General features: G+C 40.8%; 1 protein-coding gene across 3 annotated transcripts; it reads right to left on the bottom strand.

Moving 5' to 3' along the window:
* Nucleotides 1–477: 477 nt before the first annotated feature.
* Nucleotides 478–16524, bottom strand: b3gntl1 (UDP-GlcNAc:betaGal beta-1,3-N-acetylglucosaminyltransferase-like 1). Of its 3 annotated transcripts, XM_052545386.1 has the most exons (12): nt 16248–16524; nt 15647–15763; nt 15481–15580; nt 14922–14986; nt 13698–13763; nt 13116–13211; nt 7053–7148; nt 6856–6980; nt 4971–5106; nt 2623–2691; nt 2138–2212; nt 478–1562 (listed from the first exon to the last, which is right to left on the bottom strand). In XM_052545386.1, the coding sequence occupies exons 1-12, from the start codon at nt 16359–16361 to the stop codon at nt 1482–1484; spliced, it is 1140 nt and encodes a 379-aa protein (XP_052401346.1). In that variant the 5' UTR covers nt 16362–16524; the 3' UTR covers nt 478–1481. The 3 variants fall into 3 exon arrangements, with proteins under 3 accessions (XP_052401346.1, XP_052401347.1, XP_052401348.1); XM_052545387.1 differs by lacking the exons at nt 14922–14986; nt 15481–15580; nt 15647–15763; nt 16248–16524 and adding an exon at nt 13918–14761; XM_052545388.1 differs by lacking the exons at nt 13698–13763; nt 14922–14986; nt 15481–15580; nt 15647–15763; nt 16248–16524 and adding an exon at nt 13414–13432.
* Nucleotides 16525–16591: the final 67 nt, after the last annotated feature.

Raw genomic sequence — 16591 nt, 5'->3', positions numbered from 1 at the left:
AGTGTACTGAAGAACACTACATTCATCTACAACCGTACTGTAAATAAATCTACTATGGTACATACCGCTGTGTATTTGTAACAGTCCCAAACAACAGTCTATAACTGTACAGAGATATCCTCAGATGTGTTGTATGCCACACGGAGAAACACAGAAATACCGATATATATATATTGAGTATGTGATCGCTCCACACGCAGCTCATGGCACGGCTGTCTCGCGGGGCGTGTGTCTCGAGGCGGCTGCGGTTATTCTGGGCTCTATAAACACCGCTATCAGATGATGCTGAGTCGCGCGCTGTTATTACGGCTGCACGCGCCTCGCGGGACACCGAGCACCGAATATAGCACCGTAACACGAGCACAAGACCGATTCAGACCGACTCCACGAGCTAGATACAAACAGATATAAAATACACATTCACTAATGATTAAATATTACTATGGTATCCCTAATCAAATGCAAACTAGTTGTAAATTAAGTTCAATAAATAAATGTAATTTAATATTATTAATAACAACCTATTTGAAGGTATGAAGGAAGACAATAGTTAAATTTATACAACAAAAAGCGTGTTTGGGATGGTTGTGTGTCAGGAGATCCAGGGCTCTATCTACAGACATGTTTATTTGGGATGGGGTGTGTGTGTGTGTGTGTGTGTGTGTGGGTGTGTCACTGTTCAGATGAGCTCTGACCCTCCACCTACACACCATCCTAAATATTTACAGGCCATGAACTGTGACCTGACACACACACACACACACACACACACACACACACACACACACACACACACACACACACACACACACAGACACACACGCAAATGCGCACACACACGCGCGCTCCATCACCTGGGACACACACAGATGCAAAAGCACACAAACAGACAGACACACACACACACGAGCGTGGCCACTGACCTCAGATAATGTCTTAACGCAGCACACATTCCAGCGTCACACACACACACACACCACTCACACACACACAGAAATGAAGGACTGTTGAGAGGAAGAGAGATAAAACTAACCAGATCTGTCAGGAATGATTCAAATTTGCTGGTAACGCACACACACACACACACACACACGCAACAAAAACATGACAGAAACCAGTTGAAAATCCCACAATACATTTCAGAAGCATTTGAAACAAAATCTAATACTAAAACAGTGTTAACTAAAACAATTTAAAATCCTGAAATAAAATATAAATAAAATGCCTATATTAGATGAAAACCTCAACTAATGAGAAATACTGGCTCAGCCGGGTTATGGATCATGAACAGGTTATGGTGTGTGTTTGGGGTAAACTGAAGAATCTGCCGCTCAATTTCTCTTCAATAATGTCATAAACAGGGATCCAGCGCTCTCTGACTGCAAGAGGACCTGATTGAGAGCAAGTGTCTGTGGGACAAGGGTTTGTTCTGAGCATCACTCAGGAACGAAGGAGAACTACAGTGACACAGGCTTCAGTCTTCAGCTGAAGTGATAATAGTGAAGTCCCTCCTTCAGCTGCAGCGAGCGCAGGTTCTGCTCCAGAACTCCCTCGGTCATGTCCTGCACACACACACACACACACACCTCTGAGCGTCAGTTAATGTGCTGTCTGTGTGGAGAAACAGCTGTGTGTGTGATAATATCAGTTTGATTAGCAGGGAAACACAGAGGATGATTGTGATTGATACGAGCCTCACAGTCATTTGGACCACAGCCTGAGTGTGTGTGTGTGTGTGTGTGTGTCAGTGTGTGTGTGTGTGTGTGTGTCTGTCTGCGCGCACGTGTGTGTGTGTGTGTATACCTGTGCTGCTGTGGTCAGTGCTGGTGTGTGTGTGTGGGGGCATATTTTTGTATCATATCAGGACACAACTCTGTATAATGACATGGGTATGACACAGGTATTACAAGGAGAAGATGACTTATTAGGACATAACCCATGTCCCTATTTTTCAAAGGGTTAGGTTAGATTAAAGATTAGGATTAAGATTAGGTTAGTTTAGAGGGTTAGGTTTAGGGTTAGGGTTGGTGAAGGGCGATAAAATATACAGTTTGTACATTATAAAAACCATTACACCTATGGGATGAACACACTTTACACAGAAACAAACGTGTGTGTGTGTGTGTGTGTGTCTCACCAGCTTCACACACACGATGAACGGCGGAGATGCGTTTGTGAAGTGCAGCACAGGAATCCTGGGTTTGGGTCGTTCCTGAGAGACGTATCAAACACAGTATCAGACGGTTTAATGATGGTTATTAATAATCTCTCTCCAGTGAGTGTGTGTTCATCTCTTCAGATAAACTCTCTTCTGCAGGAGGTGACTGCTCCTCTGGTGATGCGTGTGCTTTCCTACACTAATGTGTCTTATGATGGATCTCTCAGGAAGTTAATTAGTCTCTGCGTGTACTTCTGCACACAGCTGACGGCTGATCTGTGTCCGAGCGTAACGCTGATTCATTACTAGCATTATATTTGCATAACTAATCACCACCTGCATCCCATGAAACTGTTCCCAGCTGTGGTTATGACTGTACTAAAGCAGATGTATGCGGTGTAATTCTGCATTAGACGAGCTGACTGACTGATCATGAGGAGATGGTGATGATCTGAATCACTCACCTTCGACTCCTCGTACGTGTAGAAGCCCTTCTGAATTTTGTTCTCGTCTACGTCACAGAACGCTTTCACCTGCGATCACGAACACAGACCATGAAGAACACCACAATACCTCTTCATTCACTGAATTATTAAACATTAATTAACTGAATATTAATTAACTACTGACGATTAATTCATTATTGCAGTGCAGTGGTGTTCTGGCTGGTTGCTAAGAGCCATTACTAAGGGATTACTAGATTTTCCCTTAATTATTTATAATTAATATTAACAATAATTACCACATTATTACCACAAATGCGAATTATAATTTAACTATGATTATTTATTTATTTTAGAATGTTTATGCCCCTTCAGTATTGTGAATATCAATAATAATGACATACTGTATATATTGTTTTCAATTTCAGTATTTTAAGCTCTTTTAGTGTTTCATAAGAACATTATTATTATCAATAATATATATGCAAAATGGATTTTAAAATAAATACAGTATATATATATATATATATATATATATATATATATATATATATATATATATATATATATATATATATATATATATATATATATAAATAAATATATACACACACACTGTATTTTAAAATCCATTTTGCATTTGCACCTGTATATACACAGGGAAACATCTCATGGTTACCTTTTGATCGGTTATCTTTTATCCTTTTATAATACCAGTAAAATATGGAGTGCCACAAGGATCCGTCCTAGGTCCCCTTCTATTTTCAATATACATGTTGCCCCTTGGTAATATTATTAGAAAATACGGGTTTAGCTTCCACTGTTATGCTGATGATACTCAGCTATATATCTCAACGAGACAAGATGAAACTTCTAAATTATATAAGCTAACAGAGTGTGTTAAAAATTTAAAAGATTGGATGACAAATAATTTTCTCCAATTAAATTCGGATAAGACAGAGATGCTAATTATTGGACCAAAAAACACTACACATAATCTTGTAGATTACAATCTGCAACTAGACGGATGCACTGCTACTTCCTCTACAGTTAGAAATCTGGGTGTTATATTAGACAGCAATCTGTCTTTTGAAAATCATATTTCCAATGTTACAAAAACTGCATTCTTCCATCTTAGAAACATTGCCAAGCTACGAAACATGTTATCTGTTTCTGATGCAGAAAAGCTAGTTCATGCATTCATGACCTCTAGACTGGACTATTGTAATGCACTTCTAGGTGGTTGTCCTGCTTCATCAATAAACAAGCTACAGGTCGTCCAAAATGCAGCAGCTAGAGTCCTTACCAGGTCAAGAAAATATGATCATATTACCCCAATTTTACAGTCTCTGCACTGGCTACCTCTTAAGTTCCGTATCAGTTACAAATTATCATTACTTACCTATAAGGCCCTAAATGGTTTAGCTCCTGCGTACCTAACTAGCCTTCTACCACGCTACAACCCATCACGCACCCTAAGGTCACAAAACGCTGGACTTTTGGTCGTTCCTAGGATAGCAAAGTCCACTAAAGGAGGTAGAGCTTTCTCACATTTGGCTCCCAAACTCTAGAATACCCTTCCTGATAATGTTCGGGGTTCAGACACACTCTCTCTGTTTAAATCTAGATTAAAAACACATCTCTTTCACCAAGCATTTTTTAATAATGTATCTTTTTAATTGTGAGTGTAGTTGCATCTGATCAGATGTGCATTTTTATTCATTAGCTTGGGTTAAATTAATGTTACTTTGTTGGATCAGCAGCTATGCTAATGATGTCTGTATTTTGTTTCTATGTTTTGCCAAGGGATTTATATCCCATGGTAACTAGGAATTACACAAGCTCCAGTCTGGATCCAGAACACCTGAGAAGAGATGATGCTGACCCTCAGAGAACCTCAGATCATGCTGACCCTGAATCAACAACAGAACTAACAATTATTGCTACATGTGTGACTGCATCATATAATAACTATTAATTAATAATATTGATAATGTTCATCGTCTAGCTGACTACGTCTTTTATAATTTTTTTCTAAAATCCTGTCAAACGTGCACAAACTGACAGTTACCACCATAAGCTACTACTAAATATTGTAGAAACATAATTTTCTGTAAAGTTGCTTTGTAACGATTTGTATTGTAAAAAGCGCTATACAAATTAAACTTGAATTATAATAATATTTATATTATTAATATTATTAAATTTTATTTCAAAATTTAAGTTAAACGAATTAATAAGTTAATTCGTTTTTTAACTAATTAATAATAAGTGTTTTCATTTTTTAAAATAGTTTATACTGAATTATATCAGTATTTTAGAGTGTATTCTGATATTATAAACACGAGGAAGTGTCCAGCGGTCCGTACCTTCTTCTGATTGGTGGGACTCAAGCTGCGGTAGAGTCTGCGTCCCTGTTTCCCAGCATTCCACACGGTGAAGGATTCCCATTGGCTGAGCACTCGCTCCTGCAGGAAGTGGACACGGAGATTCCAGATGGTCTCTCTGAGAGCAGAGGACAGGAGACGGTTAATGAAGTCTCTCTCTCTCTCTCTCACACACACACACACACAGAGAGCGAGACTGACAGACAGCTGTGGACCGCTGGACCCACGGAGAGAAAATGAGCGGAATCCCTGAGTCAGAGGATGCCTGAGACCGATCACACACACACACACACACACACACACACGCACACACACACACACACACACACACACACACACAGATGAAGTGACCCGTGAGAATATACGGATCCTTGAATATTTTTTCCACTGATAAACTGTACCAAAAACAACATTCAAGCTGAATGTGTCATGCAGGATTATAAAACACATGTTCTTTTACTGCATGTCTGGAAAATCATTTTTCAATGATGGAAATATATTTTAATTATTCATTAAATTATTTTTTAAGTTTAATTATAATAATTTTATATTTTAAAAGTCCTTTCAGTCTATACATAAACAATACATAACTTGACTTATTCATAATAGTAATTAGTTTGATTATATTTAGCTATTTGTTTATTTTTTAAGTCTCTTCAGTGTGTTAACTAATAACAAATAACACAAAATATTATTTATTTATTATTTGTTTATTTGTATTATAGTATTTTGGGTCCCTTAGGTGAACTTAAAATAATTTATAATAAATAATAACAGTTATTTATTCATTAATTTTTAATTTTTTTTTTTTTTGAGTACCTTCAGAATTTTAAATAACAATACAATATAAATACAATTACATAACAAAACAATACATATTTAAAATAATAAATAACCAATGCATTTATTCATTTGCTGTAATTATATCATAGATTATATATATATATATATATATATATATATATATATTAGCTTTTTAAAGTATCTTCAGTGTGTTAAATAGTTAAAAATAAATAACACTAAATATTTATTTTAGTATTTATTTATTTTAGTATTTGATGTCCTTTCAGTATTTAAAATAATAATAATAATAATAATGCTATTTATTCATTATTTTTTATTTATTTGAGTACCTTCAGTATAACAATACATAACTGTATTTATTCATTTGTTGTAATTAATTAGATAATATTTAGCTTTTTTAAGTATCTTCGGTGTGTTAACTAATTAAACATAATACTAAACATTATTGTATTTATTTATTTCAGTATTTTAGGTCCCTTCAGTATCTCAAGTAATTTATATTAATAATGTTATTCATTCATTAATTTGTAGTTATTTAAATTAATTATTTTTAGTTCTGAACTTTAAATGCCTTCAGTATGTTAAATAATATTAATCCTAAAAATTAAGACTCATGAGAAAGCACATAAAAACAGACTGATAAACTGGACATCTCTGGACTGACAGCTGTGTCTGTAGATGTCACTGTGACTGACAGACTGTGTTGTGCTGCAGGCACGTCCTGATTTTGCCAAGTCCTAAGTGTTCCTAGGTCAACATATTTTGTTGACCCTGGAACAACATTTTACTCCAAAAATATATTCTTAACCATATCCCCACACCTAAACCTAACCTTAACCATGAGTAATCCCTAAAATCAGAGGAAATGATAGATGAATGACACTGATGTACAAGCACCAAACACTGATTTTAAGCATAAACTTCACAAAATCTGTAAACTGGTTCTTCAAATCTGATTGGATAATCACAATGTTGATCCAGGGTCAACAACGATGTTGTCCCAGGAACATGTCTCACTTGGTAAAATCAGGTTAGGCATTACTGGTGAGTGTATCAGACTCACTCCAGCACTGAGTGAGTGGCTGCGTGTTCATGATAGCGATACACCAGCAGACACTCGTCCACGCGCATCACGTGACCTCCTCGACGCAGACTCTGGTAGAAGAAGAGCAGGTCCTCAGGAACGCCCTGATGGAGAACCAGCTCAGATGAAGGACTGATCCAGAGCTTCACATCTGTTGAGCATCACAAGAGCCTCACCTTCCCTCCCTCGTCAAACAGACCCACTTCCTCAAACCAGTCACGGGAACAGAACCAGGTGGGCATGATGACCGTCGGCCCGTGAGACGTGTACACCTGACGCAGGACAGAAAGAAGCACTGCAGTGATGAAGAGTGACAGTTAAGACATCTAGAATGCTACAAAAGATTACCATTTTAGAAATAAATGCAGTTCTTCTGAACTTAACATTCATCTGTGAATCCTGAAAAATAACGTGCATCACAGTTTCCACTGTTTTCAACACTGATAATAACCAGCAATGTTTCTTGAGCAGCAAATCTTCATATTTTCATGATTTCTGAAGATCATGTGACGCTGAAAATACAGCTGCACATCACAAAAATCAATTTTAACAGATATTGACATAAAAATATTATGTATATAGTAGGGGTGTAACGATACGCGTATTCGTATTGAACCGTTCGGTACGACGCTTTCGGTTCGGTACGCGGTACGCATTATGTATACCGAACGGTTCGTTGGAGTAATTAATTATATTTGAAAAAAAAAAAAAAAGAGAGAGAGAGAAATATAATGATATGCGTTCAACAAGGTAGCCCAATAACCCAAACAACGTAACAGGCAACGCCCCTGACACTCCCGAAGAAGAAAAAAACACCATCTTATATGTTTATGTTAGGCTACTCAGCAGGCGCTCGCTCACTCAGTACACGCTGAAGGCTCGTTGCAAAATAGCCAATGCGTTTAACAGACTAGAAATGAGAAGATCCTCCAATAACCAACAGGTCTGGTGTTTGGGTGCACTTTGGATTCCCTTTAAGATATAATGGTGATGGCAAGAGAGTGGTGGATAAAAAAACAACGGCATGTCGCATCTGCAACATGACAGGGTACACCAGCGGGATTACAAAAAAAAAAAAAAAAAAAAACTATCTGGGAAAAGACGAAAAAAAGGAGAAACATGCACGCAGCAAACTATCCCTGCAGCATTTAGAAACTATAGCTTACAGGGAATCCAACCCAAACACCAGACCTGTTGGTTATTTTAGGATCTTATATTTCTGGTCTGTTAAAGGCATTCGACATTTTGCAACGAGCCTTCAGCGCGTGCTGAGTGAGCGAGCGCCTTAGGGGCCGTTCACATATCGTGCCTAAAAACGCATGGAAAACGCTAAGCGCGTCTTTCTCCTCCTTTCCAAAGCGCTCGGGCAGAAGCGCTCATGAGGCGTCTGTCTTTGCTAAGCAACAATGACGTGCTCTCTCCATGAGACGCGGAAATTTCAGCGAAGGATAAATGGATTTGCAGCTCTAAAAATCGCTTGCAGTAGCTCTGCTACTAAATTTATTTCAAAATTGCAATCCATATACAACTATGATCAGCTGATCCTTCATCTTGGCTGAGCTCTCAACGTTGTTACGGGAAAGGATGAAGCTGATTGGTTGGTTCTTGTCACATGACCCGCGGTGCGCTTGCGGCATTCTGAAAAGTTGAGATGTTTTTACATTTTGCTGTATCTAAAACGTATCGAACCGAACCGAACCGTGACATCAGTGTATCGTATCGAACCGAACCGTGAATTTTGTGAACCGTTACACCCCTAGTATATAGGGTGTTTGGTGTCCATTTCTCACTGATGTGTTAAATTAGCTCCGCCCACAGAGAATCCTCATTGTTCCAAAATATGTACCAAATATCAAAAATGTTCTGTTCTGACTGTCTGTGATTGTTTTGCAGGATTTCAGCTTGCAGTCTGTACAAACCAGTCCTGCGTCTGGCAGATAAAACCATTAACATGTTCCCTACACTCTCTAAATCACACACACACACACACACTGGTCTAATGAGTTTACTTTGGCCGCGTGTGTTCAGACCGAGAGTTAATGATCAGGGAGAGCTAGACGCTCAGGACATTTAACACACACACACACAATGAAAGATGGAGTGGAGTGGAGGGAGGAGAGACAGGAATATTTCAATGCTGACAAAATGGATGAAATCAGTGATTAGCTTCAGGGCAAATAAACTAAACACTGCACTGGGATCTGAGTGCACTGAGGTGGGCGATGTGGACTCGAAAACACCTCCTGAGGTTTTCAGCTATTTATTGTGATAATGATATAAATGACGATAACTTCTATGCATCCACTGAGAGACCAAAAAAACCCTGATTATTTAGGGAGTAGTATTATCTTGCCTATTTTTACCAAAAAAGCACAAAAGCAATGTAGTTTCTGTTTCATAACAGAGGAACCGAACTGATGATGTTCCAAACCCCTAATATGGGTCATTCCACTTGTTTTGTTTTCGATACGATACCGATACTTCTCAACTGAACTTTTAAATGATGACATTTATTAGCTTATTACATTACTAAGAGTAAAATGAGCAATGATACCCACATGTCTTTATATTTTAAATGCGTTTCAACATTCAATACGTCTATTTCAACATATTAGGTAATATTTTTGTTTACACATGGTTAACGTATGATTGCTGTAGTGGTAACCATGAACATCTACAAATACTACAGTTGAACTATGAACACTTTAGTAAAAACATGACTGATTTTCATCAGGGACTGCCAGTGAAAGGCTGTTTTTTATTCTGACAGTCAATGACTTATACCAACATTAGAGAATAAAACCTGAACTATATGAACTTTTAACATTCAATATAAATTAATGTATTTGCACAAACTATAGGCTACGATTTCAGTTTATCTTGGTATAACTCAAACATACACGTTTTTTCCCTGTGTCCTGATAAGCATTGTTTTGTGCTGCCGTTCCCCACAGACTGAATGCACTGTCAGGAGTGAGTGAACGCTCTGTGATGGACTGGTGTGTGTGTTCAGATGAGCAGGAAAATAGTTCCATCCTACACAATTATTCACTAACGTAGGTTATTCATCCAATTTAACGCATATTGTACGCATAAATAAACAAAAACACTGGCAAATAAAACACACCTTAGCATCTGTATTTGTTTGAGTATTGGTACTTTCAATATTCACATCAGTATTGCTATATTGATATTTCAGGACTGATACACCCATGCTTAAGTGAAACCAGAAGATAGAACCACTTGAACTGATAAAACATGAAGACTGTAAACACACAAATATACCAACATATACTTCATCTTTTATACGAATAAAGTATATTTATAATGCAATGATAGTTGATATAGCCTTTATCATCATACAGAATGCTTGAAACAGTGATTTCTAGCTCATTCTGTGATATGAAACCATGTCTGGTCACAAAAATACATTATTTCAAACACTCGACTGATGTTATGAAGTGAATTTGGGGTAAAATATGTTAATAGATCTCTTTGTTGGACTGTAATCAGACTCAGTATCACACACGTGCTACAGGAGTCCATTTATTCACCGCTCAGATGTCGCATGTACAGCTCCAAACAAACCAGTTCCAGACTGGAGAGGCAGTGTGTGTGTGTGTGTGTGAGTCTGTCCGTGACACTGAGCTGGTGCGAGTGTGTCGTAACGGAGATGTTACCCGCTGGACACTGTGTGTGTGTGTGTGTGTGTGTGTGTGAGTCTGTCCGTGACACTGAGCTGGTGCGAGTGTGTCGTAGCGGAGATGTTACCCGCTGGACACTGTGTGTGTGTGTGTGTGTGTGTGTGTGTGTGTGTGAGTCTGTCCGTGACACTGAGCTGGTGCGAGTGTGTCGTAACGGAGATGTTACCCGCTGGACACTGTGTGTGTGTGTGTGTGTGTGTGTGTGAGTCTGTCCGTGACACTGAGCTGGTGCGAGTGTGTCGTAGCGGAGATGTTACCCGCTGGACACTGTGTGTGTGTGTGTGTGTGTGTGTGTGTGTGAGTCTGTCCGTGACACTGAGCTGGTGCGAGTGTGTCGTAACGGAGATGTTACCCGCTGGACACTGTGTGTGTGTGTGTGTGTGTGTGTGTGTGAGTCTGTCCGTGACACTGAGCTGGTGCGAGTGTGTCGTAGCGGAGATGTTACCCGCTGGACACTGTGTGTGTGTGTGTGTGTGTGTGTGTGTGAGTCTGTCCGTGACACTGAGCTGGTGCGAGTGTGTCGTAACGGAGATGTTACCCGCTGGACACTGTGTGTGTGTGTGTGTGTGTGTGTGTGTGTGTGTGAGTCTGTCCGTGACACTGAGCTGGTGCGAGTGTGTCGTAGCGGAGATGTTACCCGCTGGACACTGTGTGTGTGTGTGTTTCGCTGCATAACTCCGTCTGGAATGTGCAAACACACCCAAGAGAAACACGACTCCCTTCTCAGTGAACAAGAACATGTGGAGGAGAAACTCCAGCAGAAAACCATCATTCAGAACTGATTTTAATGCAACATCTAAACCAGGCTGTCACGGTGTGCACCAGGTTGCTAGGGTGTGCTGTAATTACTCTGGTTTTCAGGATGGCTGCTTGTTGCTGCGTGCACTCCCTGAGGTGTTGCTAGGATGTTTTGAGCGGTTGCTATGCAGTTGCTAGGGCACAGCAGAGTGACATCACAATGTTCTGGTTGTGTGTGGTGGTTGCTAAGGTGTTAGTGTTATTCACAGTGGCTGCTCTGGTGCTGTTAGTATTCCCTACAGCATTGCTAGGGTTTTCTGGGTGGCTGCTGTGATATTTCTAGAGATGTGTGCCAGGTTAGCCACTGGCCGTTTCTATGCAATTCCAAGTGGGTTGCTATGGTACTGCTAGGTAGTTGCTAGGGTGCTGTAATTGGTTGCTAGTGTGCTGCTATGCACGTGCTAAGGTGATCAGAGTATTATTAGTTGGTTACAATAGTCTCCAGGATAGAGCATTGCTATGGTGCATTCACACCAGATGAGAATGATGTGTTAAGCGTGATTTACAGGTGAAGTCAATGCAAAGACGCGAACAGACATCCTGCAGTAGGAATGACATGGAGCGAATCGAGTGTTTTGTGCGTTTTGAACATAGACTGTAAAAAAATATGGACGTAGTGTCCGTGACGTCACCCATAGACTCCTCAATAGTGGTTCTGAAGCCTTAAGTGTGCAGACCGGGCCATCGCCATCTTGGCAGCGCGTCACCGCGCGACTCTCCCAGATAACTGAAAATGGACAAAAAGGCGGGAGCTGATTGCTGAAGCCACACGATTGCCAAGCAGTGCTACAATATTCTAAATGTTGCCGGGCAGTGTTCTAATTGCTTGCTAGGCAGTTGCTAGGCAATGCTACAGTATTCTAAATGGTTGCTAGGGGGTTGCTGGGGCAGTGCTGCAGTGTTCTAAATGGTTGCTAGTCGGTTGCTAGGGTGTTATTAGAATTTGATGTTGCATGTAAAACAGCATTTATACTCTCTCTCTGTTTGATGGTAATTGGAGTGTTTTGGGGATGATTTGGGAAGGTTCCACACAGCGTTCTGACCTCACGACCCTCGGGATCCGTTTCCCGCCAGCGTGTGTGACGCTCTACACTCACGCACTGTTTCCGTGGAAATATCTGTCTTCAGCTACACATCCTGTTTCTGTGGCGACCCGCTGACCGCGAGGCACGCGACCCTCGAAACACAACACGCCTCGCCTTTCCTCACACACACACACACACCGAACACACACATCCTGATTACAGAGATCAAACACACTGTCATGAAAGAGACACACTTCAGATCCCTTTCCTTCACTTCCTAAATAAAGCGCACAATTTTCAGAAGAAACAAAATTACTTTCACCAAAACTTTCATAAATGTTTTAAAATCTCTTTTCATGATACAATTAATTTCCAAAACCAGCATTGGTATCTAATAATAATAATAATAATAACTAATACAAAAAGACAAAAAAGCAATTAATAAAACACACTAACATTAAAATAAAATAAAAACAAGGCAGGTGTTGATTGGGTGTTGAGATGTGGGCGGATCTAAATGGGATCTCAGATTGGATAATAAAAAAGGGGCGGAGTTTAAGCAGACTAAATGATTAGAGAAAAGCTCTTTATGGCAAACGATTAGACATTAACAGTTCCTAAAAAAACTGTAGAAAATCAAACTTGTAGTGATGCATCGTTCCCAATAAGATCAATAGCATGCATTAAGATGATGTTGATTTGAGTGTGAGACCTGTGTGAGGAGCTGCTCTGGACTCAGAGAGTTGATCCACCTCGTGTAACGTTCAGTGGAGCCTTCGGGAACTCGACACACTTTACACCCCACGATCTGACAAAACACACACACACACGCACGCAGGACATTAGTGGCAAATACTTTTAACAATCAATGATGCATTAAAGTGATCTAAACTAACAGTGAAGACGTTGATAAAGTTACACATGGTTTCTACATTTGTAAATGTGTGTGTGAAGAGTAAAGACAGGGCAGATCACAACACAAACTCAGGTTACACCCTAAACACACACACTTTCACTACTCCGCCTCATTTCCTGTCATGTGATCAGTCCTGCTCTGTTTGTGCAGCACCGCAGCTCTTCAGTCTGTCCGCTGAGACCCGGGGTCAGAGGTCAAAGCAACAAACCCAGCCCTCAAACAACACTGTAGAGATAACGGCTGTCCCTCCTGCTGATGCAGCTGATGAAAATACACTTCTGTAACATTAGACATGTCTCCACTGCCACTTCTGATCAGTTTAAAGCATCACTGATGAATGAAAGCACTGATTTCTTTAAACAGCGTGTCATCACTCACTGCGGTCGGATTCAGTGAAGCAGCTTCATACTGCAGTCGAACCCGCTGAGGCCTCATGATGTCATCCTGAAACACACATCATCATCATCATCATCATCACAAGTTTACTTTAAATCAACAACACAAATATCTACGAGGACAACATGACTGCAGTGTCTTATTTTCAAATACGGAGTGATTTTTAAAGCAGGATCGGTTCATATGTGACACTATATCTCACAGTCTCCACCGGCGGATCATCAGGAGGAGGTTTATATAAAGCAGCGTTAGGTTGTCTCCCGAGGACTCTGTGTGTTTAAGTGCTGGCGGCTCTGGAGGAGAGCAGGATTCCTGGCGTTCCTCTGAACCTCAAGGAGAGCTGGTTTTGGCCTTTGGAAAAATCCCTCCGAAATAACCGGCCCTCATTCCTCAGACAGCAGCCGTAACGCCAGTGACGCACAGTAAAGACAACAGAACTAATGGAGCGACGTCTGTAGCAGTGTGTGTCAGGATCACAACCAGACACACACACACACAACAGCAGAGAGAAGAAGAAATCATCTGGACCTTCTCCATTACTGAGAGATTCCATCCAATCTCCAAAAACACCGTGAACTCCTATAACGTTTTGAGTGAGAAACAGACTGGGACTCTTGATGGAGTCGATGGTTGTGTGTAAATGAGCAGCTTGAACACTCGACTGAACGTCTTCTTCTGCTGTGAGTGACAGTGCTGGACGTGATGGGCTCCAGCGGCTCCGCAGGAGACACTCAGATCTGATTACACAACATCACGCTGAGCAGCACAACACTAAATCACTCACACAAGCGTAGATCTTCAGCTTTATCATCATCATCATGACGGCGCTGCCAGCAAACACAGCACAAAACAACAGTCAAGGAAGTCCCCCAGTATGTGTCAATTTCTCATGAATTTCACACGCACCGCAGGGGACACACACACTCGATCTGAAGCATGTGTTTCTGTACTGAGTTTCACAGAGACTCACTGGCTCTCCGTCGACATGAAACACAACAGATGCCATCGTGACCCAACAAGAAGGTGGAATAGATTTACACACACACACACACACACATGAAGATGTTTTACCTTCATTCACTGAGCTCCTCTGACATACACACCGTCATCAGGAGCGCATTTACTCTCAGGTGGTAGATGTCACACACACACGCACACACAGACACTCTCACACACACACACACACACACACTCACACACACTCACCGCGTCCTGAAAGCAGAGGAATCGTCCGGAGCTCTGACGCACCGCCTGGTTTTTTGCAAATCCAACTAAAAAAAAATTACAAATAAATTATACAAAAATGTGATAATTCATATGTTTCTTGATTAATCTAAAACAAATACTAATATTGCATCTCTATCTTACAAGAGCGTAACTAAATAGTTCAATAGTTTTGGTCAATAACTATTTTAACACATACACACACATCTCTGTCAGCATTAACACACTCTGCTGTCACACTCATCGTCTGTTTCTGTGTTAGATCTGCTACATTAGTTGAGTAAGTCCAGCGCTCTCTCTCACAGATTCCAGTGTGTGTGTGTGTGTGTGTGATGCTGAAAGCTCGGTATGCTGAACATGGAGAGGCTTTGAGTTCCCAACAGCAGCTAAACACTGATAAGGAACGTCTTTTGATTCCTGAAGCACACGGACTAAGTGTGTGTGTCTGTTTAACATCGCATGAGCTCCACACATGTGTGTCATGATAACCAGGTGAATGTGAAGACAGAACACACACACACACACACACACACACACACACCTCCGCGCGGGCTGGATGAGCTGTGGCCTGAGATCAGCATGGGTCGACCTCTGTCCTCAAACCTCTGCCTCCATCTCTCCAGCAGCTCTCGAGAGTTATCCTGACACACACACACACACATGAGACTGTGTCATAACCAGACCGTGTAGAGTGTGTGTGTGTTTACCGTGCTGCCGTCGTCGTACACAGACAGCTCCATTGGGTCGGTGAAATCCTGCTCCAGTACGGCCTGCAGACACTCGTCCAGCCAATCAGACGCATTAAACACTGGCATGATCACCGACTGAACAACAACACAACACATTAGAACAGAGGACTACAGAAGAGAATTAGAATAGAATAGAACAGAACACAACAGAAAATGAACAGCTAAGACAACAGAATAGAGCACGGTGGAGTAAAATAGAACAGAGTAGGATGAAGAAAATATCAGCACAAGAGAAAATAGAAACAGAATAGAGCGCTTTGGAATAGAACATAACAAAGGTATAACAGAACAGAATATAATAGAATACACCAAAATACAGTACAACATAAAAGAATATTAGCACAACATAGTGGAAGAGAATAGAGTTCACTGGAGTAACGTTAGAACAGAACGAACAGAGCACAGAATAGAATACAATAGAATATAATAGATTTACCATAATGCTAAATCATGTATTACCACCCTTAACTACAAGTGTGGACATTGTCCACTAAAATATCACGAAAGCGACACAATATCACAGTTATTTGTATTATCAGTATCATATGTATAAACTCACCACCGCGACGCTGACGCCATCTGTCGGTCCAGAGCGGTTGTGAGACGCGCTCGCGGTGCAGAGGCGCTTTGACTCGGGCTCGGAGTCTCCGCTGGAGCCGCGCGTGTCGCTCATCTCTCACACACACACGTGCAGCGGTGCTCCAGAGCTTCTGTTCACATAGACGATGTTAAACCGGAGCTCACTGCGCTCTCGAAGCGTTAAATATGAACTGAGTTCGCCTGTGTTTCCGCGCACGTGTGCAGATGTGCGCAGGCGCACACATCACTTCCGCGTGAGGGCGGGATCTAAGAGATGATTGGACGAGGGAAAACGCGGACATGCATTTGTTTCGACCGAACGGC

This window comes from Carassius gibelio, chromosome B1 (genome assembly GCF_023724105.1).
Source record: "Carassius gibelio isolate Cgi1373 ecotype wild population from Czech Republic chromosome B1, carGib1.2-hapl.c, whole genome shotgun sequence".
Classification (NCBI taxonomy): domain Eukaryota; kingdom Metazoa; phylum Chordata; class Actinopteri; order Cypriniformes; family Cyprinidae; genus Carassius; species Carassius gibelio.
Note: the sequence above shows the minus strand (reverse complement) of the source record. Positions and strands in the feature narration are given on the sequence as shown.

Coding starts and splice junctions, on each gene's coding strand:
- b3gntl1 (XM_052545386.1), bottom strand. CDS start 16,361: ATGAGCGACACGCGCGGCTCCAGCGGAGACTCCGAGCCCGAGTCAAAG. Junction 15,764..16,247: donor ATGGCGTCAGCGTCGCGGTG/GTGAGTTTATAC, acceptor GTTGTTGTTCAG/TCGGTGATCATGCCAGTGTT. Junction 14,987..15,480: donor CTCATCCAGCCCGCGCGGAG/GTGTGTGTGTGT, acceptor ATTTTTTTTTAG/TTGGATTTGCAAAAAACCAG.